The sequence below is a fragment of the Mustelus asterias genome, chromosome 5, assembly GCF_964213995.1.
Source record: "Mustelus asterias chromosome 5, sMusAst1.hap1.1, whole genome shotgun sequence".
NCBI classification, from domain to species: domain Eukaryota; kingdom Metazoa; phylum Chordata; class Chondrichthyes; order Carcharhiniformes; family Triakidae; genus Mustelus; species Mustelus asterias.
The window spans coordinates 90,917,847-90,944,416 of NC_135805.1; the positions used below are offsets into that span (position 1 = coordinate 90,917,847).

General features: G+C 41.7%; 1 protein-coding gene across 1 annotated transcript in view; it reads right to left on the reverse strand.

The window, feature by feature from the left end:
- otofa (otoferlin a) overlaps positions 1-26,570 on the reverse strand; it is a 379,834-nt gene that overhangs the window by 191,445 nt on the left and 161,819 nt on the right. The window contains exon 5 of the mRNA XM_078213737.1: positions 18,906-19,117. Coding sequence (XP_078069863.1) covers positions 18,906-19,117 — 212 coding nt within the window. The remainder of the gene's footprint in view (positions 1-18,905; positions 19,118-26,570) is intronic.

Consider the following 26,570-nt stretch of genomic DNA (forward strand, 5'->3'; position numbering starts at 1 on the left):
CAGAATGGAGCTTATGGGTGGCCTTCCTGTCTAGATACCACCTGAGATGATTGTGGGCAATTAATGCCCATTTAAAGCACCTCACCCTGCACCACTGGTATTTGTCCAATGGCAGGTAGGAACACTCCATGAGTTCTGACAAGCAAAGAGGGACAGGGGTGGGTGGATCCTTCAATCAAAGACACTCAGTGCCTGATTGAGGGACCTAGCGTTGGGAAAGGGTGGGGATGCTACTGATAGCCACCCCATGCCTCTACTCAGATCCCAATTACTCCTTGCTGGTGACCCCCATCCATGCGACCCTCATCCTGCTGTCACTTGCCTTTCTCCAGGAGTCTAACAATGAACCCGGGTGAAGGCCCAAGTGTATTACCAGCATCTGACACTGCTTTTAGAATTCCTGCAATTAAATGTTTCCGATGGAGACAGGAGTCCTGACGGCAGAGCTCCTGCTGCCGATCAGAGATTTACCTCCCTCAGGGATCCTGGAGATTGGGTCAGCGAGGGTGCTACCTGCTTTGGTGGCAACCCCACTCCCACCCACCCCAGCACCCTTTTTAAATTCCACTGTTTATTTTACTTTCTGACATGATTTTACAGTGAATTGAATATTAAATTTAAACTTTCTGGTTTAGACTCTGCATGTCTCAGTAAAGATTCTTCCATCTTTATTGAAGAATAGGGACATGCCATTGTTTGCCCAATTACACTGGCCCCAGATCCCCTGCAGATGACGCCAAATTGGTTACCATAACCTGCAGTTGAAATACCCAAGGGAAGTTTGTGGGCAAGTGTCTAAGTGGAATGAATGATGACTGCAAAATCTGTGCCATTGAAAATGTTTTCCCAGGGAAACAAGCAAATAAGTTTTCAGATATACGCTCACTATTGGAAAACCATGCACATCTTTGTGATTTAAGGTTATCTGTTCACTGGAGATGTAGAGTTAGGATGTAATTCCTACAGCTCTCCCCAACATATTTCACTTATCTCATAAGGGCATATGTTCCAACTGTACCAGCGTGAAATGTTTCTACTTTTCACACCAGATTTGTTCTGAATTTTTCTGCCACAGCTGCATTTGCGCTGAAATAGAAATCTGTTTGATGGATTTTTATCTCCATCACTGTAACCTGGGTTTAAACTCAGAGAGCAAAACCTACTGCATAACCAAGCCAGAGCTAATATATTTCTTGTCTATAGGAATCAATATACTTCTATGGTAAAAATATGTTGAATCCTTTGGCACACTGTAAACATTTATAAAAATACCCAATGATGGGCAGCATGGTGGCACAATGGTTAGCACTGCTGCCTCACAGTGCCAGTGACCCGGGTTCGATTCCCGGCTTGGGTCACTGTCTGTGTGGAGTTTGCACATTTTCCCCGTGTCTGCGAAGGTTTCCTCCGGGTGCTCCGGTTTCCTCCCACAGTCCAAAGATGTGTGGGTTAGGTGGATTGGACAGTCTAAATTGCCCTTTAGTGTCAGGGGACTAGCTAGGGTGAATGCATGGGGAATTGGGGATAGGGCCTGGGTGGGATTGTGGTCAGTGTAGACTCGATGGGCCGAATGGCCTCCTTCTGCACTCTAGGATTCTATGATTCTATTATTCAAACACAACAGCCAGGATCTTACTGAATGGTGGAGCAAACTCGAGGGGCTGAATGGCCTACTTCTGCTTCTATTTTGTATGTTCATGTATATGTATATATGTATTTATGTTTTGTAAATGACATGAATATTCAATATTATTTTTAATCTATAAAACAGTGCCCTGGGGTTTTTACATTATACCAGGGGTAAAGATGCGTAGGGATTTTATCGTCACAGAGATATATTTTAATGTCTCACTCTTAGCACTTCAATTGTCCTTTGGTGTGTTCCTGTTCATTAGGCAAATGGATTATTTATTACAGAATCACAAACTCTCTGCACATCTTCAGTACATCCATCAACATCTACATACCAATGTTATATTAAAGTCAATTAAAATCCTAGTATAGAGAAGTGAACTTCTTTGGACTGGCATTCTCAGACTATTGTATAACATCGATATTTGTGGCATTTTCTCAAATTAATTCCTGTGTTCCAAAGGAATGTGAACATTTCGTGCCTTTTCTTCATATTTTCCCATAAAAATTGTATTTTAAAAAGATAGCTTTATTTCCATTATCTAATTTCTTCCACTGATAAAATCTTCTGCATTTTTTTTGCAATCCTAGTTCATGTCTCATTTAAATTTAATGGTGAGACTGTCAGCTTGAACCATGCTTGAGTTTAGGAGGTGTGGTGGGGGTGAGAAGGTGTGTGCGTGGGGCGGAGAGGTAGCGGTTGCCTGATAACATTTCTTGGTGGGCTGCACCTCTTAAATGGGAGATGAAGTGCTCTTTGTGGGATTCTACTGAAAGCTGCTTGTGTACATGACGTCAATAAATGGGTGGCTAGATTCTTCAATAATGTCATGGAAGCTTTAGTGAAGGAAGTAAGAAGAAGGAAGAATATTGTATTCTCGTCAAAGTTGGGGAAGCAAAGTCCAAGTAGTTGAGTGTATCAATGCCACAAAGACATTACAAGCATTGAACCCATTGAAACCAATCAGAAATTTGCCAAAAGCCCCTGGCCAAATTTCCTCTGTTCAGTCACCAAATTTCTGTCACAAATCATCACCGTCAGTTCCAGCAGTCAAAATACAACCAAAGCTCAGAAGCAGCGCACTGGCAGCCCAAACAAACTAACCAGTAACTTTCCTGACAGCATTTGATGATTAAATATCAAGAAAAATGGTACTATCCAGGTTGTTCATGATTTCCATGACTAATTGAGATTTGGTGAACAAGACACCAGGGTTTTTGAAAAGGACATTGAAGTTCTAATAAATTCAGGCCAAAGGTGGGTGAGGACAGGATGGAGGTCTTGGTGTGGGGATGGGGAGGTCAGAGGCAACAGCATGGACCTGACTTTCATTGGCCACTCTTCTCCTCTGCCTGAGGATGGATCTCTCGATTGTGCACAGAGTACCTGACCATGAGGTACCCAATCCACCAAGCTGCTGGTAAACATGACAGGATTTGTTGGGTGGCCTTCTGATGATGCAGGAACCCCAAAAACCACTAAATTGTAATAGATCAAGCACAACTATTGCACATATTCTAAGTGTTATCTTCAATCTGAAACCCATTTCAGGATATGTGTGAGAAGTGAAATATTGATCATACTACTTGTTTTTCTCATTATCTTAGATCTAACGGCCTGAGTTAATGACTCACATGGTGAAATCCCTAATTCTCAAATGTAGACAGACCAAACAAGATCTATACCTTGCAATGTTACACCTTAGAATTATGCCTTTAATTGCAACTATTCCATCACTGGCAGAGCTCAAGTTTGACAGACCAGTGTGTACTAATCAATCAACTCTTACCCATTCTACTCTTTCTGAAACTAAAGAGCTACTTTTAAAACTGCAAGCAAAGATGACAACATACACAATAAAAACACAAGTACAGAACTGTCAAATTTAGAGCTGGGACAACAAGTTCGCATCCAGGATCCCACAGAAGGGGCATTGAAACCAGCTGAGCTGACAAGGTACCAAAGTTCTATGAAGTCATTACACACAAAGGTGCAACTATGAGGTGGAACCGAGGACAAATCAAATGCAATGCAGTTCCTCAACCACTGTATAGTACTATTGCATTCAGAATGAGACCCCAATGAACCCAGGAATAATATCCAAGGATGACAATCCCACAGATTGCTGTGAACAATTAAAGACCACCTTTAGACAAGGTTACCATTACAAGATCTGAACCAGCAAATACCTTTACACTTCAGAGATCAATCAGTTCACCAGTCCTATAGAATTATATAATGGTAACTAAACATGAACATGTTTGTAAATAGTTCTACTTTGTTGGAAGGGGGGAAAGTATCTTTAAAAAGAAAGGGGGATGTTTAATATGCCTTTAAAGATATGGCAGCATGCAATCACCAGAAGGCAAGTGAGTCATATGATCCAGGCTCAGTTTCATTTTGGCCTGTGAGCAGAACACAGCAGACATAGCATTGTGGCTGATGTCTTCAAGCTTCCTATCCATGCATATATGCTCTCATGTGCTTACTCCAAATAAATGAACCCATAACTTGTTTATCCCAATCCCTTATGAGGAATTTGTGCCTTTATATCATGGTGAAAACATGACAATGATGGGCTGCAACTTTTCAAACTTTTAAATAAAGAAATCACAACAGTCGGCTCACAGGGTGGTCGGCAGCTGCAGCTTTGCCAGGCAGGTAGGGAGGGCCTCAAAGCCTACCAGGAGTGCTGGACCCTCAGTTTGTCATTGGGAAGCCGCTACCAGAGAGCTGGTCTAATTCCTGCTGCACAGGAAGTAGATGCAGGCCACTAGGAAATTCCAGTTGGCCTCTAGTGGTTGGCCTTAATTGGGATTTTACTTATCTTAACTGGCTACCCACCACAAATGGGTGTGAATTTTTGTGTTGGTCCATCCCCATATTCATCCAATATGAGTTTGGAGGAAAATTTCTGCCCAGAGTTTCCAACAATGATAACAGAAGCTGTAATTATTGATCAACCGTTTGGATTACAGTCATTTAATTGTGTTTCACATCATCACATTTTTAGTTTCTTCCACGTCACCTTTTGATACCAGCTCTAGGTACATCCATTGGTGCCAATAAGTGATTGGTCAGTTATGAATATGTTGTTGCCTCTAAGACCTAAGTGTGGCATATCAGACACTGGAATAGTATTTAGAATAAGCCTGTTGAGAATGGAATGTTTGACACTGTTTAAGTTGACAGGGTCTTGCCCACTTGCTGAAGTCCCGTGTCACCTGCTTTAGGGAAGGCCCACTGAATTAAGTGCCACTCAGGCACTTAACTCGACAGACCTTCCCCAGGATCGAGGACTCTGGGGGTGGAAGTCTTGCCCTCTGAGCTGCCAGCCAATCAGAGGCTGGCATTCTATTGAACGGCAGTGCCACCAGGGAGGCAGTGGCTGCTGCTGGTATGGCACCCACTTGAGGTTCGTATTGACTCCAGGTCTTGAGGAATGATGGCAGAAAGGGAGGTTTTGTGATGGCGATCACAGGGGAAGTGGGTCAGCAACAAAGGCAGGGAAGAGGATCTCAGCAGGACCACCCTGTCATAAGTTTGGATCCCTCCATTTAACACTCATGAGAATCCACAAGCAACCCCAATGGTCATTAACTGCCCACTCAAGGGCCTGAATTGGCAACCGGGCCACTGAAGTGAATAAAATGGAAAATAGAATAATTTCCTGAGCTGATGATCTAAAGTTGATCAATATTACATCCTGCTGATGTTGAAAGTTACATCCAATAAACAGATTAATGGCAGGATTAGAAATGTATTATATCCAACTACAGTAAGAAGTTTAACAACACCAGGTTAAAGTCCAACAGGTTTATTTGGTAGCAAAAGCCACATTTTACCAGTGCTGTTTTATTTCGATATTCTAAGCTGCTTTGATCTTTTTTGTTGATCCCATACCCTATCCATTTTCTTTCGATTTGATCTCTAACCAAGAAAGTTGAGCAATAGATGGTTAGAGATCAAATCGAAAGAAAATGGATAGGGTATGGGATCAACAAAAAAGATCAAAGCAGCTTAGAATATCGAAATAAAACAGCACTGGTAAAATGTGGCTTTTGCTACCAAATAAACCTGTTGGACTTTAACCTGGTGTTGTTAAACTTCTTACTGTGTTTACCCCAGTCCAACGCCGGCATCTCCACATCATTATATCCAACTGACAGATAATCCATTCATCGGGTGATATGATCTTATCAAACGATTATGAGTTTTCTTTTGCAATGATTTGCTGTATTATTAAGTGACATTCCACAATTTTAATACTGCTTATTCGTTTGCAAGCTAACATTACTAGTAAAGCTCTTCTCAAATTTTATCAATCCAAAAGATAACATTGATTCTTCTGATTCAGATAGACTCAGAGTTGAAGTTGAAATTTTGACTCAAACTTTCAATTTTCTGCCCAAAATGGTCTGTATCAGGTTTTTCCAGAGATAAAGCCAATACTTCATGTATTCAGTTTCCAATTAACCAAACGCAGATAACCTAATGGAAAGAAAGTAAAACCACTATATTCAAAAAACACACATTTTCAAATCACAGCAACTTTGTTCAAAAATAGTTTAGAGTTGCATGACCAGACATTTTATGAATGAACGATTTGTGATTCTGTAAAAGGAGTACAGACTTAAAGGAAAACTGCAATCATGCAGTACTATTATTTTGTGGGTTTTGATAAGTTTCTAAAGGGGAAGGGGCTAGAGGATTATACTGGTTAGAGATTGTCCTTTCACTTCTGGGCCCTGGGCACACGTCTACAGAGATGTCGTATGAAGTCAAAAGGCCTCAAGTTGGGTCACCTGTGTGGCTTGAGTTAGCTGGTCTTAGCTATGCTGATGTTAGTGCCCAGAAGTCAAGGAGCTAGGGTTCCCCTGACAATGCAGTTCAACAAGCCCTACTGCCAAGTACAGGTGCATGTTGAGGACAGGAATGGGCTTTGATGAGCCCATTGGTCAAATATCCCCTTCTGACTAATTCAAAAAGTTCATATCTGAAGAATGGTACTTCTTGAGGTAGAGGTCTGATGACAGCCAGGGACCAAACCTCGGAGATGACGAGGAGAAGATAAATAGAAAAATAAAGTACAGCAACAGTGTGCTCAAAATTGTGGAATTTGCATGCCTATTGCTCAACTTTCTTGGTTAGAGATCAAATCGAAAGAAAATGGATAGGGTATGGGATCAACAAAAAAGATCAAAGCAGCTTAGAATATCGAAATAAAACAGCACTGGTAAAATTTCAATAACATTTGTTTTTTGGATCTAACACATTTTTCACTATGAAGAAAGGATGGATATACATTTTATTAGTATTTGATTTGGTTGGTTGATTGGTCATGAAACCCATTTAAACTATTTCTACACAACACCCACTCAGAAGGGCCAGACTCATCAGCTTAAAGGCGAGATTGGCCCTATATTTCACTACCTTAAGTTTGTCTCTCCCTCTTCGTCACTATTATAATCACCGCCATCAGGCCTGAGATCAATCAGAGCGTCAATCAATATTAGAGACACAATTGGAAACTAATAATAGAGGCAAGCCAAAAAAAGAAGATATTGAGTAAATTACTATAACCTGGAGATCCGTTTATTTTAAAGACGTCAAGAGTTCATGGGCAGGATTTTCCAGCACCTCTACGGCATGTTTTTTGGTGGTGGAATCTGCTCACCATTATCTGTTGGCAGGACCTTCCAGTCCTGTCGATGTCTGTGCATTTTGCATGGCTCACCCATCCTGCCGCCAGAGAACACGCGAACAAAGGGGGTTGCCTTTGGTGGGGGACCGAAAGATTCTACTAGCAGGAAAGGAAGGAAAATCCCACCTATGTTTTCAATATCCTTTATAAAATCCAATCTTGTTATGATCTAAGCTTCTTACTTTGATAAAATTCAACAGTTGATCTATTAGTTGTACTGTTACGACATACCTTTGAACATTTAACCAACATTTTAAATATCTAATATTTTGACAAAAACTTAAATAAATCCAGCCTCAAAGGTAAATCTAGCAATATAGGTAACACAACTTGTGGAGAGAGCTTTCATTCGCTGAACAACCTTATTCTACACACACCTGTAATAGGTCAATGGGAGTGTATAAATAAAGCATAAATCTGACAAGACGCTTATTACTGTAGCTTACATAATTAAGAAAAAAAAAAATGTAGGGTGGAATTTTCCCATCCCACCTGCCATGGGAATCAGAGCAGGCAGGACAGGACCATGCATAAGTCCGTTGACCTTGGATGGAAATTTCCGCTCTTGCGGCGAACATGGTCAGAAAATCCAGCCCATAATGTTTGCATGAACCCATGCAGTCAGTAAAATGAACTCGAACATAGTTATTAAAGGATCTTATCTCTGCCAATGCCTTAATTTTAAAGGTTTTGTGGGATTTGCTTTAATTAGTATCATGTCTATGATTATATTAAAATAAACCGATATTGGCAGAATTTTCATATTACCAGTTCTCTCTCAACCTTTCCACACCCTGATGGTGCAGACTGTCATCTTTTTCTGCAGCGAATTATTCCTGGAACAGGTCACTAATCTATTGCCTGGGCTTATAGCTTGAGGAGCATGACATCACATCAAGCATAGCCACACTCACACAGACAAACTAAGGTTGTGTGGGGGCATCGGAGCTTAGAACAGGTCAGATTTGGCCTGCCGGGGGGTGGGTGGGAGGGTGTCAGGCCTCAGAGGAGGAGAGGGCCTCTGGAAGGGGGCAGGTCTCATGTGTGGTGTCAGGTCTTGGGGGAGTAAAGGGCAGAGTGTTATGACATGGGTGAAGAGGATCGGGCCTTGGGTCGGGTCCAGTCAACCCTCTCCCAAATCCTGCGCTCTCACCCCTCTGATTCAGCAAAGCTAATCTTCTGAGTAATCAAACCTCCCCATCTTCTGTTCCAACATCCTCCATGAACTTCTCCCTCCTCTAATCTCTCAAGGCTACATCATTGATATCCTTCCCCTATCTCTCTGGCCATCTTTTCCCTTCCCACAATCAATGGCATTCGGTGCATTGCCACACAACAAACTTGTGGGAAAGGTGACAGCTTATGGAATAAAAGGGACAGTCGCAACGTATACAAAGTTGGCTGAATAATAGAGCAAATTGTAATGGTCAATGGATATTTTTCAGGCTGGAGGAAGGGTTATGTTATGATGACCGTGAAGGCCATGGGGTATCATCGGGGGGGGGGGGGGGGAAGAGACAGATGGCGATAAGAGTCATGCCTGGGGTGGGGTGGAAGTCCTATGCGGCTGGAGGCAGTCCCATGGGGGTGCTAGCTGGGGAATGGGGTAAGACTCCTGCAGGGGAGTGAGATGTGTCCTGTGAGAGTTAGTGTGGGCCTATACAATAGTTATCTCAAAGTCAGAAGTGGTTTTAATCCTAACTTTTTCTGGGTAACTGTTGATGTGTAACCCTGCCAGAACCATCCAAAGTTTAGGATTTAAGTTGCATTTTCGGATGGTTCTCAATGTTGGACTATTTCCCAGGGGAAGCTTGCTCTTTTGGGCAATTGCCATGCAAACCTAACCTGTGAGCTTGCAAAGGGAATTCCCCAGCACATCTTTGGGGTACTTCCCTAGTCCCCCACCAAACCCATTGCTAGGGAACTCGGGTGGTAAGACCCTCTGTCACAAAACAAAATCTCTATGTACTCTTATCACAGTTTCACATTTCACTGGCTTCATTATCATTTTTGAATAAAAATTGAAACTTATGGTGTGGAAAATACTATTAATTAATAATTCTTGCCAGCTTCATTCTAACAAGGTATCTTAGGTTTCTGTCAGTTAGAAAACCAAAGTTAATGAACAGAATTTTTATTACCACATTTTTCCCTTTTCTCAAATGGATTACACAGTATTCATCTGGACCCTCTCACAGACCAAGACCAGACCTCCCTCCCATTACATTGCCCATGGTGAATTTCTCTTCACACAACTTGCCCACTATGTTCCAAACAACAGGATGAGGCTTTTCATTGAATTCATGACAGTGCCTCCACTGGCCACAGGTTCCTCAGGGGATTGTCCCAGGCTGAACAATCTTCAGTTGTTTCATCAATGACCTTCCTACCATAACAAAATCAGAAGTGGGGATGTTCTCTGATGATTTCACACCGTTCCGCATCCTTCCCAACTCCTCAGATACTGAAGTAGCCTGTCCCCATATGCAGCAAGACCTGGACAACATTTAGCCTGGGATTGGTAAGTGGCAAGTATCATCCACGCCACACAAGTGTCAGGCTATGACCATCTTCAACAAGAGAGAATCAAACCATCTGCCCATGACATTCAATGACACTATCACTGAATATGCCATTATTAACATCCTGGGATTATCACTGACTAGAAACTGAACTGGACTACCCTTTTAAATACCGTGGCTATGAGAGCAGGTTAGAGACTGCAGCAAGTAACTCACCTCCTGACTCCCCAAAATCTGCCCACCATCTACAAGGCACAAGTCAGGAATGTGAAAGAACATTCGCCACTTGCCTGGATAATTGCAGCTCCACCAACACTCAGGAAGCTCACCACCATCTAGAACAAAGCAGCCCACTTGATTGGCACCCTTTCCACAAATGTTCACTCCCTCTACCACCAACACACAGTGGCAGCTGTGTGTACCATATACAAAACGTGCTGCAGGAGCTCATCAAGGATCCTTAGGTAGCACCTTCCATACATAGAAACATACATAGAAAATAGAAGCAGGAGTAGGCCATTCAGCCCTTTGAGCCTCCTCCGCCATTCATTATGACCACGGCTGATCATCAAATTCAATACCCTGATCCTGCCTTCCCCCCCATATCTTTTGATCCCTTTAGCCCCAAGAGCTATATCGAATTCCTTCTTGAAATTACACATTGTTTTGGCCTCAACTACTTTCTGTGGTAGTGAATTTAGTGAATTACAGAGACATGGTTGCAGGATGGTCATGACTGGGAGTTGAATATCCAGGGGTATCAAACTGTTCGGAGGGGCCGACAGGAAGGTAAGGGAGGTGGTGTAGCTCTGATATTTAAGGATGATATCAGGGCGATAGTGAGAGATGATATAGGTTCTATGGAAAAAAAGGTTGAATCCATTTGGGTGGAAATTAGAAATAGTAAAGAGAAAAAGTCACTGATAGGCGTAGTCTATAGGCCACCAAATAATGATATCATGGTGGGGCGAGAAATAAACAAAGAAATAACTGATGCATATAAAAATGGTACAGTAATTATCATGGGGGATTTTAATCTACATATCAATTGGTTAAACCAGGTCAGTCAAGGCAGCCTTGAGGAGGAGTTCTTAGAATTGTAGAAACCCTACAGTGCAGAAAGAGGCCATTTTGGCCCATTGAGTCTGCACCGACCACAATCCCACTCAGGCCCCAGACCCATATCCCTACATATTTAGCCGCTAATCCCTCTAACCTACGTATCTCAGGACACTAAGGGGCAATTTTAGCATGCCAATCAACCTAACCCACACATCTTTGGACTGTGGGAGGAAACTGGAGCACCCAGAGGAAACCCACGCAGACACGAGGAGAATGTGCAAACTCCACACAGACAGAGTTCATAGAATGTATCCACGATAGCTTCCTTGAACAGTATGTAATGGAACCGACAAGGGAGCAAGCTATCCTAGATCTGGTCCTGTGTAAAGAGATGGGAATAATTAATGATCTTGCAGTTAAGGATCCTCTTGGAAGAAGCGATCACAGTATGGTTGAATTTAAAATACAGATGGAGCGTGAGAAGGTAAAATCTAATACCAGTGTCTTGTGCTTAAACAAAGGAGACTATAAAGGGATGAGGGAGGAGTTGGCTAAGGTAGACTGGGAGCAAAAACGTTATGGTGGGACAACTGAGGAATAGTGGAGGACTTTCAAAACGATCTTTCACAGAGCTCAGCAAAAGTATATATCAGTAATAAGGAAGGACTATAGGAAAAGAGATAATCAGCCATGGATATCTAAGGAAATAAAGGAGGGTATCAAATTGAAGGAAAATGCATATAAAGTGACAAAGATTAGTGGGAACCTAGAGGATTGGGAAATCTTTAAAGGTCAGCAGAAAGCCACGAAAAAAGCTATAAAGAAAGGTAAAATGGATTATGAGAGTAAACTAGCTCAGAATATAAAAACAGATAGCAAAAGTTTCTACAAATACATAAAACGAAAAAGAGTGGCGAAAGTAAACATTGGTCCTTTAGAGGACGAGAAGAGGGATGAAATAACTGGAAATGAGAAAATGGCTGAGGCATTGAACAGGTATTTTGTGTCGGTCTTCACAGTGGAAGACATATAACATGCCAAAAAATTGATGACAGGAAGGCTATGGCAGGTGAGAATCTAGAAACTATCACCACGAAAGAGGTAGTGTTGAGCAAATTAATGGGGCTAAAGATAAACAAGTCTCCTGGTCCTGATGGAATGCATCCCAGGGTACTAAAAGAGATGGTGGGAGAAATAGCAAATGCACTAGTGGTAATTTACCAAAATTCGCTGGACTCTGGGGTGGTTCCCGCAGATTGGAAAACAGCAAATGTGACGCCACTGTTTAAAAAAGGAAGCAGACAAAAGATAACTATAGGCCGGTCAGCTTAACTTCTGTAGTAGGGAAAATGCTTGAATCTGTCATCAAGGAAAGAATAGCGAGATATCTGGATATGAATTGTCCCATTGGTAAGACACAGCATGGGTTCATGAAGGGCAGGTCATGTTTGACTAATTTGGTGGAATTCTTTGAGAACATTACATATGCACTGGACAATGAGGAACCTGTGGATGTGGTGTATCTGGATTTCCAGAAGGCATTTGACAAGGGGCCGCACAAAAGACTGCTACATAAGATAAAGGTGCACGGTGTTATGGGTAATGTATTAGCATGGATAGAGGATTGGTTAACTAACAGAAAGCAAAGAGTGGGGGTAAATGGGTGTTTTTCTGGTTGGCGATCAGTGACTAGTGGTGTGCCTCAGGGAACAGTGTTGGGACCGCAATTGTTTACGATTTACCTAGATGATTTGGAGTTGGGGATCAAGTGTAGTGTGTCAAAATTCACAGATGACACTAAGATAGGTGGAAGGGCAAAGTGTGCAGAGGACGCTGAAAGTCTGCAAAGGAATATAGATAGTCTAAGTGAGTGGGCGAGGGTCTGGCAGATGGAGTACAATGTTAGTAAATGTGAGGTCATCCATTTTGGTAGGAATAACAGCAAAATGGACTATTATTTAAATGGTAAAAAATTGCAGCATGCTGCTGTGCAGAGGGACCTGGGTGTCCTTGTGCAGGAATCTCAAGGAGTTGGTTTGCAGGTGCAGAGATAATTAAGAAGGCAAATGGAATTTTGTCCTTCATTGCTAGAGGGATGGAGTTTAAAAACAGCGAGATTATGTTGCAGTCGTATAAGGTGCTGGTGAGGCCACACCTGGAGTACTGTGTACAGTTTTGGTCTCCTTACTTGAGAAAGGATATACTGGCACTGGAGGGGATGCAGAGGAGATTCACTAGGTTGATTCTGGAGTTGAGAGGGTTGGCTTATGAGGAGAGACTGAGTAGACTCGGGCTATACTCATTGGAATTCAGAAGAATGAGGGGAGATCTTATAGAAACATAAGATTATGAAGGGAATAGATAAGATAGAAGCAGGGAAGTTGTTTCCACTGGCGGGTGAAACTAGAACTAGGGGGCATAGTCTCAAAATAAGGGGAAGCAGATTTAGGACTGAATTGAGGAGGAACTTCTTCACACAACGGGTTGTGAATCTGTGGAATTCCCTGCCCAGTGAAGCAGTTGAGGCTACCTCATTGAATGTTTTCAAGGCAAGGATAGATAAATGTTTGAACAGTAAAGAAATTAAGGGTTATAGTGAGCGGGCGGGTAAATGGAGCCGAGTCCACAAAAAGATCAGCCATGATCTTATTGAATGGCGGAGCAGGCTCAAGGGGCCAGTTGGCCTACTCCTGCTCTTAGTTCTTATGTTCTTAATTGCACAGATTTACCATTCTCTGAGTGAAGAAATTTCTCCTCACCTCAGTCATTAAAGGTTTACCCCTTACTCTCAAACTATGAACCCTGTTTCTGGACTCCTCAACATCAGGAACATTTTTTCTGAATTTACCTTGTCTAATTCCGTTAGAATTTTATAGGTAACCTGCAATGATAGACCATGTTGAAAGATTCTGAAAGTCTAAATAAACCACATTCAATTGTTCTCTCTGGTTAACTCTACTAGTTACATCCTCAAAGAATTCCAGTAGATTTGTCAAGCATGATTTCCCTTCCGTAAGTCAATGTTGACTTTGTCTGATAATGCCACTGCTTTCCAAACGCTGTGCTATGAAATCCTTGATAATGGAGTCTAGCAACTTCCCTACTACTGACGTTAGGCTTGCTGGTCCATAGTTCTCTGTTTTCTCTCTACCTGCTACTTTAAATCCAAACTCACAACCACTACCATCTAGAAGGACAAGGGCAGCTGATACCTGGGAATGCCGCCATTCCCCTCCAAGATCACTCAAGATCCTGACTTAGAAATATATTACTGTTCCTTCACTGTTGCTGGTCAAAATCCTGGAACTCCCTTCCTAACAACACTGTGGGCGGACCTACACCTTAGGGACTGCAGTAGTTGACGAAGACATCTCATCACCACCTTCTCATGGACAACGTGGGATGGGCAATAAATGCTGACGTAGCCAGTGACACTAACACCCCATGAATGAATTTGAAAAATAAATTTTAGTTTCCAGTTCTGAATTGCATTTCACTAGTGGACCCTCTGAAATTAAACTTTTGAGTATGTGATACTGCGCATAAAATTTAAGCAATCAAACTGAATTGCCAGAGAGATAATTGTTTTGCTTATTGTACGTATACATCACTGTCAGCTTTACTGACTAGTGTAATTATTTAGGGGGTAGCTTATAAGTTGCTGAGTTTACATGAAATACTTCATAGTACAAATTTGTATTTAAAATATTTTAGGTTTAAGTTTTCTCTGGTGCACTATTAACTTCATTCGTATTCGTAAAGCAGAAGTGGAAATGAATAGGGTTGGGAAGCATTTTCTGATCAGGGCCAGTGTGATCTCCTGGACTCGTTTCGATCGCCTCAGGGGGTCGGAGAGGAATTTCCCAGATTTTGTTTCCCCATATTGGCCCTGGGGTTTTCACTCTGGGTTTTCGCCTCTCCCTGGAGATCACATGGTCTGGAATGGGGGGGTGGGGGTGAGTTAATAGGTTGTGATGAACAAAGCATCGTAGCTGTGAGGGACAGCTCGGTGGATAGGATATTAGGATGTAGATAGGCTGGAAAATTGGGCGGGGATCCTGGATTCAGGATTCAATCCTGGACCGGGGAGCGGCGCGGGCTTGGAGGGCCGAAGGGCCTGTTCCTGTGCTGTGTTGTTCTTTGTTCTTTGTTCACATAAAATCCCTTTGTGTTCTATTTGAATATATTGAACATACATGTCTTAATGACTACATTTGAATAGTAAACAAAGGAATTTTATGTGAATGTACTTAAAAAATTAAACTATGCAAAACTTAAAATTGTAACTCCATCATTAGAAGGTTAATGTACTTAATTTTTAATTTTTCAGGATGCAAGCTATATCTGCAACACTATGTTCATTGCTCTGAGAAAGTGGTGATGAGCGTTGATCTGCTGCAGTCTTTTTGCTGCTTCTCAAGATCCGCAGCAGACCAAGGGGTAGGGCCAACTACATCTCCCCAGGGAACAAGAGATGGATAATAAATGCTTCCTGCATCACTCATATACATTTAAAATTTAATTAAAAAGCATAAGCAATCTGATGATGAGGTTACATTGATGGTTTAGTTATTGTTCTATGCACTGATATCTATGCTTATCTAAAATTCCTTTCTATGCTATTGTATTGACTCTACTTGTACATGCACATAGATATGCTCACCATGCTCTTCTCGCATATACCCCCTCATAGTTCGCATATATGCATGCACACGGGCATCTGATGTAATGTTTCTTGTGAAGGTGGAGGTAAAAGAATGGCTCCCTGAGCACTCTGACAGATCTGGCCTCTTGCTGTCAGTCCTTGTCCCTATTATTTCTTTCTCCTTTTCCAACAGCTTGGTCTCTGCTTTATCACCCCCACAATCCAGCTCAAAGACGATGTATACTACTGCACCCATACCTAAGAGCACATGGCCTTTGCAAAATCTTTGAAATAAGGGTAAAGTCCGTTATCAAAAGCCGCACCACTTCCTCTTTACTTTAGCAACTTTAAGCGACTCTATCAGCCACTAAGTTCTTGTACAATTGCAGTAAGCACCAGTAGAAATCAATCAGCAATTAACCTGAAAGTAGCAGTGATGGGAATGGGGTTCACCATACATTATTTAGAATGTTGACTTCCAACAAAGGCGTCAAATCAGTGTTACACAAATGTTACATACCAAAGGTATGTGTGTATTATGCATGCAAAATGGTTCCAGTAGCATTGAAAAACCTAACGTCAAAGAGCTGAACTTCTTTCTTGTTCTGTCACAGGACATGGCTGTCACTGGTTAAGCCAGTATTTTTATTTCCCATCAATAATTGTCCTTGAGAAAATGATAGTGAGCCACCTTTTTGAATTGCTGCAGTCAATGTGGTGTAGGTAGCCCCACAGTTTTGCTTCAGAAGGAGTTCCAGGATTTTGAGTCAGTGACAGTGAAGGAAGGGTGATATAGTTCCAAGTCAGGATGGTGAGTGACTTGGAGGGGAACCTGCAGGTGATGGTATTCACATGTGTCTTCTGCCTTTGTCTTTCTAGGTGGCCTAGGTTTGGAAGGTGCTATTGAGCGAACCTTGCGGCGAGTTGCTGCAATGCATCTTGTGTATGGTACGCACTGCTAACACTGTGCAATGGTGGTGGAGGGATGTTGGATATGGTGGATGGAGTGCCAATCAAATGCTCTTTCCTGGATGTTGACAAACTTCTCGAGTTGTTGATGGGACAGCACTCATCCAGGCAAGTGGAGAGTACTTCAAGAATGTTACTTGTCACTTGTCAACTCAAGCCTGGATATTGTCCAGGTCTTCTTGCATTTGAACATAGACTGCTTCAGTATCTCAGGAGTTGAGAATGGTTTTGAACATTGTTCACTAATGATTGCACATCTCACTTCTAACTTTATATTGGAAGGAAGGTCATTGATAAGCAGCTGAAGGTGGTTGGCCCAAGGACACTATCCTAAGGAACTCCTGCAGTGATGTCCTGGAGCTGAGATGATTGATCTCCAACCACCACGAAGATAATCCAGAGATTTATTTGTAAAACCACACAACAGTAAAAGTTATTGAATTATAAAAGAAAATAAGGCGCATGCCCCTTTAAAAAATAACTGAATGCAGATGATATTAACAACAGGAAGCAGCTTTGAGAAATTACTGAACTTGATGGTGTGAGGAAACTGATGCTAACATGATACAATTACTGAAGCGTTCGGGGTTAATGAGTATTTCCTTTGATGCTCACTTGGATCTCTCCCGCTGTTAGGCTCATTAAGTCCACCAACGCTTATTTCCCTGCTGATATTATTGTTTAAGCAATAAGAATTTTGTAAATCCAGCAGGAACAGGGAAACCTGCAAAAGAACGACTGCATTTTTTTCACTCCAGTGATTTATTTTCATCTCAAAATGCTGACTTATGTTGGAATCTTTTTCCGCATTGACTACACGACCTCCAGTGCCGTGAACAAGAAACCATTTGTCAGGCATGTGAGTCTGGCTAGTGGGTGTCAGTTGGTTATTCGAGCATGGGGACATCTCAAGTAAACCTGATCCTTTTTCCATTCACTTTCCTGCAGCAATAACTGGTTGGCGCTCAACTAGAAACAATGATTCTGGCATACTGAGTTAGTTGTAACAGTCCGATGTTCTGCTAATTCAACAGAACGAGGTTTTCACCTGGGATATTGTACGCTGTATGAAGCTGAGACGTACTGCCTCCATAAAGCACTCTATTCACTTTGTTTGAAATATTGGAGTTAAGAAACATACTTGAATGTAAAGAAATATAGTAAAGTGCATAACAGGCTGCTGATCCAATATCATGCTTAACATCATTTCTGAAATTAAAATTATCCTCCTGGTTTCTTTTCCTTTCATTTCTGTTTTGGTATTATTCATTCATGGGGTGTAGGTGTCGCTGGTTGGGCACTTAAGAATCAACCACGTTCCTCTGGATCTGGACTCACGTGCAGGGCAGACCAGGAAAGGACCACAAATTTCCTTCCTTAAAAGGGCATTAGTGAACCACATGGGTTTTAATGACAATGGTTTCATGGTCATCATTAGCTTTTCTAGATTTTTATTGAATTCAAATTTCACCATCTGCCATGGTGGGATTCGAACCCACGTCCCCAGAACATTACTCTGGGTCTCTGGATTACTAGCGATAATACCAATTTGTCATTGCCTCCTTCACTTTGTCCAAGGTTGAGAACCAGATGAAACATTTGTTGGAGCTTTCCAAAGATTTTATGTTCATCTTAACTACCCACATCCCTTTAAACTTTACCCACACAATTTTCTGGTCACACTTGGAGGCTACCTTACAATACCTGCCCAAATTGGCACTTGGAGCAGGGAATAATTATGAGAGTGGACTGACTCCTGGAAAACTGAATTTTATTAATGTGTTCTCATTCTGTTGCAATTTCTATCAGTCCCTAACCATGTGGAATTAAATTACACCATTCTGCGAGAATCAGCCTTAACATCTAAACCCTACTGCCTTGAACTAAACGCATTCAATAAATAACTCAAACATCTTCTGCAAGGAGCAACAAAGGATTGCCAACAGATGCGTCACAAATCCATAAAAGTGACAACTGCTAACACATCCTTGGAAACCACATAGAATTCGAAAGGTCACACCTCAATTTGGGACCCTTACTGTGTTTGGAATCGTTTGTTTGGAAGGGATTGTCTGTGACTTCGGATCTTCCAAAATGACCAATAAGCCACTCACTAATATGACTAATGCAAAAGTGTTCTTAAGTAGGTCTCCCTTTATCTTTCACTTTAAGTGAAGAATAAAACAAATGGAATAAAGAATGCCTATAATACGGTTCTTTTTGTAAATACTATGTATGATTTATTATTTGGCAAAACAAATGACAAAATTAATGAAAATTAAGTAAAAATTAATGCCAAATAATGAGCTTCCTTGGAACAATATGCATTTCCATAGGTAGGATTCTTGGTCTTAGAAGTAGGTTACTTACTTTTTCCTTTCTCCTAAGAGATTTTGATGGGATCTGCCTGGAGAGGCCCCTGATCCCTGACTCTGGCCACTGCCGGAGAGTAAACTGTCTGTCTCAAAATGAAACGTCTCGTGCTCTGCTCTTTGGTTTGGATTTTCTAAGAATTCGCTTTCATTCCAGGCTCCAACAGTACCATCCATTGCCTGGTATCTTATCTCAATGGAGACACAGGTCTAGATAAAAAGAAAAAAAAGGAAATATTAACACTGATTTTTTTCAAATTGCAATGTTTGATACATACAGGCTAGGCAAAGATTTACGACTTGCTCCCTCCAAGGTTTTAAGGAAAGAAAGCTTGAGCAACAAATCTGTATATGGTTTCATGTAGACAGATGCAAACAACTTCTATTTATATAAAACATCTAATCTAATGTCGGTGCAGGCTCGATGGGCTAAATGGCCTCCTTCTGCACTGTAGATTCTATCATTCACCAAATAGCAGACACTGACGGGTTGGGTTCTTGTGGAGGAGACAGGAAACATGATTTGGGAAAGTATCTGACTTTGTAAACTTATTTCCGTTCGGAAGGCCTCCCTCTGCCTGCCTTACTTTCGCTCTGGTAAGGCAGGGCCGGGATGGAGTCGGGCCCACCACCTCAGATCTGAGGCACTAATGGAGGCAGGCAAATGGCAGATGTCCCATTTCTGTTTACTTGGACATTGACCCAGTTGTGATCAGGCCCCCATGCCTTTATGCCCCTCCAACCATGCTTCCATGCCATGTCCATGTTCCCCCATATCTCCCATGACTCCAGATCTTCTATACCTCATTTAGACTACCCACTCCTCATATCCCCTCCATGCTCACCATATCTTCCATCGGCCCGTGCATGCTTCATATCACCTCACATCTCCCATGTACCTTCCATGTCCCTTTGCATCCTTCATACCCATTTTCCCAGAATCCATTATGTAGAGAACCAATGAATCAGGGCAAGTCTGGCAAGCCTTTGAAATTGTCATGAAACTGAAACAATTATCAAACGGGCTTTAAAAATCAACTGTGAAAAATTTAGATCAGTTTGCAAGTTCAAAAAAGATTCACGGTATTAATGATAAAAACCTCCCTCCACTTCACAACTTTTAATCTTCTCTAAATAAACATACAGGCATTTTTAAAAAACTCATCAAACAATGTTCAATTTATTACAGGGTAATAAATCTATCAAACATAGCTATCATATTTCCTGCCATCATTGATTGCATTGTAGCATTATTAACTTAAAACTGTATATGAATTGATTATTAGGAAGTAGTTCTTCTCTATTTGAGTAATATCTTTATTTCAAATGTTACAAAATGCCTAAACACCTCAGCACAAACCAATCCATAGGATTTTATTTGCGTTGGCAGAATTAAAGACATTTGCATATGTAGGTCATTTTTGCAGGACATTGCAGTTGTTATATTGAATTATTTCCATCGGTCTGAAGTTATAGCCTTTTCTGACAGTATTTTTTTTCTTTAATTACATTTTAACTTGTATGAAGTCAGTTCAGTCACACAGTTCTGGGGGAAAATATGAACAGTGCATTTCTGAAGATGACAGACACTATACACAGAGGAATAGAAAATAACCATTCGGGAGAAAGGCAGCTAAAAATACCAATTGAAGTGCGAATCTTTGATCCACTTGCTTTGTTGAATGGTGGATCCATTTTCTTACATTGCTTCGAATGATTGCCAATAAGTCGAGGTATAATGGACTATACACTCAAGAGAAATCAAAGTTATTACTAATGTATCAATTAAATCAGACCTTTCCACTTTCTGCTGAATTAGCGAGAGCAAGTCCCATTGTTCTCATTGCAAGCTGTAAAGTTTCCTCTTGTAGCAAATGCATTCTAGTCACCACAAGTGGTGACTGTGTCATGTGAAAATAGCCTGGAAATCATTTTGTTTGTATTTTGATTGGCCCAAGAAAAATTCTTGGATTTCTTTATAATGAGAGCACAAATCCAGACGGTAAATTCATTCATTTCTGTGAGTCGGAGACAGGGCCACAATACTATAGTGTTGAATCTGGCTTAAAGTCTCCTTTGAGCATGGCTCCCTCATTAGGGCTGTAGCATCAGTGAATTTACCTTCAGATATTGGGGATTTGCTGCATTATTGTCAAGGTTCTGGGAGACAGTTTTGTTGTGGACAAGTGTACCACTCTTTACACTGCAAACATAAAACACGTACACAGTTGTTGGCTGTTCCTTGATTCAAGGTGGACATCTGTTCAGCGTCACAAGTTTCTGCCATGGGTCTTTTAACAGGCCAGTTTACCACCTGCAGATCTTTAGTCCATGCGCCAGGATGTCCCATGAGGTAGTGGAATCCAGAGTGCAGGATTTGCATTTTTTTAAAAATTCTCTGCTGCTGTCCTGCTTCAATATTGAGGCAAGACGTCACCATATTGAACGATTGAGAGCAAGCTCCTCCCAGTAATTAACATTAATATTGCTGGAAGGAGAACTTCAGAGTGTCTTTCAAGCATTTTCTTTTTCCTCACACAGAATGCTGGCCTTTTGAGAATTGAGAAAGCAGAACCTGGCAGGGGAAAGAAACTCTTTTCGGCCATCTGGACACAGTCCAGACCATTAAAGTTGATTTTGTAGAAGTTTTGCTCGAATGCTCGTGGAGCTGGCTTCAAGGACATTAGCATTTATTCAATGGTCCTCCGATTGAAACTGGAGGATATGGTGGAGGCATTGCTGATGGAATTTCCCAAGTGCTCGTATATGGCACTGCTCTAGTCCAGGTCTCACCGCAGCACAGGATAGTGGTGATAAAGACTGCTCTGTACATTAGGACTTCTGTTGACCTGAGGAGATCTTCATTGTCAAACACTTGCTGTTGTCCTTTCCAGAAGGCTGAACTGGTGGAGCTAGTCGGTGTTGGATTTTTTTGCTAATGATGGCTTTTTGAGAGAGGTGGCTGTCAAGATATGGGAAATGTTCAACGTGTTCCAGATTCTCTCCAACATATATGGGGGGGTGGAATATTTGGTTGACCAGGTGCGGCTTGATGTATGAGTTTTGTTGCAGTAAAAGTCAAGGAGATGCTGAGTTTCTTGTCTGCCGAATGGAAGAGATCAAAAATGGTTTGCAAATCTGGTGCAGAATAGGCAGTGACATTGCAGTCAGACACAAACTGTAGATCTGTATATTTATGGTAGTCAGCTTAGATTTTGGCACAGAGGTGATTGAGTTTAAAGAGAACACCAGAGGGCAGCTAATCATTGATGAGATGAATAGCCACTGTCAGGTAGATTGTAAATCAGATGGTGGCTCTCCGGTTCAGATTTTGAAGGCATCTGTTTCAGATCTCCCACTTAAGGCAGTTGCAGTCATTGTGGAGAAGTTTCTTGGACATCCAAATCTTTGGAACACAATCCATAAGTCCTTGCAATTTGATTGAGGGTGTGGTCCTCCTGGCCTGTTTGCTGCATGCGCAAAACCCCAACCACCCACCCAACCTCCCCACCTCTGACGTGATTCCAAACACAGAAACCAGTCATGATGACCATGCTGGGGATGTGGAGGTGAGTATATCCTCTAGTTGATGAGGGACGTGGCTGGGAAGTGCAATGCCCCCAACACCCTGGTACTTCCCCCTGGCACTGCAAGCCTGGCACTGCCAGGTTGGCTCTGTCAGGTGGTGTGGCCATCGGAGGTTCTTTTGGGGTGTTCCCATTATGTGGGGGGGGCACAATGGTGGTGGGGGCTTGGGCGTGCATGACAGTGAGGGAGAAGGCAACACCAAGAATGGAGAGGTGACCCAATGGTGGCAAAGATGGGGTGAGGTTTGGCTCACACAATAGAAACATAGAAACTAGAAGCAGGAGTAGGCCTACATGCTGTGGGGGAAGTGGGGGGGGGGGGGCAGTGAGGAATTGATACATCCATTGAGTAGTTGGGGGGGATGTTAGCCCTCCATGTTCGAGTGCTGGAGTTGTCCCTCTTGTCTGTTGGTGTCTCGATGTCCATGGGGGGAGTGGGGTGGGTGGGTGGGGGGGTTCTTTAATTTTACTTTACCGGATGAATGTTTTGAAGGAAAAGTTTAGTGGCTGCTGCACACACTGTCTCTCTGTGATAACATGATCAATAATGTCCAAGTGTCCACTCTCCACTCAAAGTGACTTTCTGATTCTGGTACATAGATCATGCTCAGACGATTAGGGTGGGTGAGAACATGGCACATTCTGAATTATTTCTAATCTTTTCTACATTGTTCATAAATATTGAATGTGTTTCATATCATGTGCTGTCGTCCAGCTGTTGGTTTACAGTTATGTGAATCAGAGTATTATAAGTGACCTCACTTCCTCAGTCCAGACTAAGTGCACATTGAGTAGTCTCTCGCCTTTGTAAATTCGGCACTGTTGCATTTTTAAAATCTAAGTAGGCACATCAAGATTTTATCTCATTGACTGCACACGGCATGTGAGCAACATCTCTGAACCTACCGCTGATGCATTCTATCACCCATTAATGCCCATATCATATGAATGGTTTTTAAAAAAAAGTTGACTTGGAGCTCAGGATTCCACTGTAACATCATCCTGACCATAACTCAAGCATTTATGTTCAAACTGCGGCAGGGATCAGAAGTGCACACTCAACTGCTATACAGTAATACAAAAATATAACTCTATAAATAAGATTTATGGGAATAAGCAGTCAGAACACTATTTTGCTTAATGTTTTGTTAGGTCAATGTTGTTCGACACTCCTTTTTATTCACCTGATGTTAGATTTTATTTATATAATGCATCTAATGAGGCTGAAAGGTGCATTCAATACAGAGATAATTTAATACCAATGTTTGCCTCTGTAATTATGTGAAGGAAATGTCCCCTCATAGACTGAGACTTCTTCCATTTTCTTTTTCAAAGTCCAATTTTACGTCTTTGAAACTAGCTTGAACTTGAATCGCTTAAGGCACAGCTTACCTTATACACCCAGTGAAAGGATAAAAAGTGAACATTTGAATTACATGGAGGGAGTGATTGAGCATGGGGAGGTTAAAATTAAAGAATATTAAAAGGTGAAAGGAGGAAAAAATAATATGCATGATTGAGGGGGAGGGATAACTGGGATGATAAAGTGTGTGTGTGGGGGGGGGGTTGGTGGGGGGGGGGGGGGGGGAATGGCTGGCAACAGGAGAAGTGCCAAGGGTCATCATTTCTCTCCATGGCCTTGAATGTTCATTCACCAATGGGTTTTACCACTGGGTAATGGGGAATACCCTGCAGGGTATTAGTTGCCACTGGTTGTGGAGTTATTGAAAATGTCCTTTGCAACCTTGACGGATGGCATTGTCATGCTGAAGAAGTAAAACACCACCTTGTGATTTTGTTCTATAGATGGCCCTGGTGGTTTCAAAAAATCTCTGCATGTCATGATGATCAGCATATTGAAGACAGTAAATGGGTGTTAATTATCAAAGATGGGAAAAGATTCATTACTCAGACTATTACTCGCGCTCTGACCTTCCTCGAATTTCAAAACTGGAACTCTTTACTTCCTTCACCATCTCATTCAGGTGTTTAAAACCCAGATTTGGCAACACTATTTCCTGATTTGCCTTATTTTCTCATGCACTATTTTCAACCTTCCAGGTGATCCAGGACCTTGAACATTCAGCCTAGTTTTTCAATGATAAAAATGCATTTAAAAGGAATCATAATATGCGCAATGTTCCACCAACACTATTATTCTTTTTGACTGCAGCTGGTTTTCTTTTGATGCATGGCGTACAGAGAAAAAACAGGGAATAACAAAATCATAGAATCCCTATTGTGCAGAAAGAGGCCATTTTCAGCCCATCAAGCCTGCATTGACAACAATCGCACCCAGGTCCTATCCCCGTAACTCCACGTATTTAGCCTACTAAAGACCATGACACTAAGGGGCAATTTAACCTGGTCAATCAACCTAACCTGCACATCTTTGGACTGTGGGAGGAAACGGAGCACCCAGAGGAAACCAACACAGGTACGGGGAAAACGTGCACACTCCACACAGTCATCTGAGGTCAGAATTGAACCTGGCGCTTTGAGGCAGCAGTGCTAATCACAGTGCCACCATGCACAGATTAACAAGATCCCAGCCTTTGGTTCCTGTGGCCTTTGTCTGGGGCCAACAGGGAAGGAACAGGATGGGAGAAGATGCCCAATTCCTCCTTCCTCCGTTGCATGCACCACCTCCGGCCTAAGCTCTTTTGAGCAGGAAGATGCCCTGTTATTTGGGCAAAGAGGAAGTGGCCACTCCTTGAAGACATTTACTCTGGTGTTCAGCAATGGAGGTCACCAATGATTGTGGTCCTGGCACATTCGCTGGGAAAATGTCGTAAACAATTTCAAGAACTAAATGTTAAGACCAGAGTTACAGAAGTTTCTTTCAAAAATGAGGATGTAAGTTGTGACTGCTTAAATTTCTAAAGAATAAAATCTCGATTCTGCCAAAGGTTTATATGCCAGTTATCATGTTCACCTCACCCACATAAGGTTCACTGTTCCATCCCTCATGGAGGCATAATCCAGCATCATATTGTGGTTGGGTCATCTCATTCCATCATTTAGATTTGAACTTTCAATCCATTATTATTCTGATTTGAATAACTAGATTTTTCAATGTTCACATCAGATTCAAAGTGTATGTCGATGATGTATTTACACAGCAATCATTGGATTAATGGGATACAATTGATTCGTACAGACATTGCAGTTATAGTATAAGCATAGCTTGAATCTGGGGTCAGGTTTTAACTATAGTAAAGGAAATCTAGTTCCAGTTTCTCTCCTGCAATAAAAGGGCATAAAAAATATTTGTTGTACCTGCCCCATTTTTGGTCGTAAAATTAAATGATGCATAAGAATTGGAACTTGCTGGTTTGCAGCAATGTCCATTTATGCATGGATGCCTTAACTAAGAGTTCTATGATTTAAACATGTTAAACATAATGGCAAAATTACAACAGAAATGTTAATTAAATGTTCATTGTTCCCAAAAACACCTCACTAAATTTTCTTCTTTCAGGCAGTGTCACAAAGTGGCAAATTAAAAATGAAGTGGGCACATAGCCAGCATCTGCCAATAGGTTAAAGTCTATTGGTGTGGGCCCTTCATCAGATCTACACTTGAAGTGTAAACTGAGCTACTCTCACACTTACCTTGCATTATGTTGATCTTTCTCTACACCCCAGCTATGACTATAACACTACATTCACTAGTTGCCTTCACTATGAACGGTATGTTTTGTCTGTATAGCGTCCAAGAAACAATGCTTTTCACTATGTTAATACATGTGACAATAATAAATCAAATCAAAATGCTGCAGATTTGCACCCCCTGCAGTATTTTCCTTTTTTGTTTGTACAGCAGAAGAGTGTGTTCAGTGCTGAATTTGCAAAATAATATTTGGCAGTGACAAGAATGTGTTCAAAAGCCAACTCTGGTGTTTTATATAATGTCTCTCTAGCCCTTTGGGTGTCCCAAAACAATTTGGCATGAATGAATTGATATGAAGTCCAGTCATGATTATTTTATAGGTAGATATGCCTGGCAATTTGCACAAGTCCAACAAATAGCCAATGAGGTTCTTGAACAGTGATCTGGTTTGGTGTCTTGATTG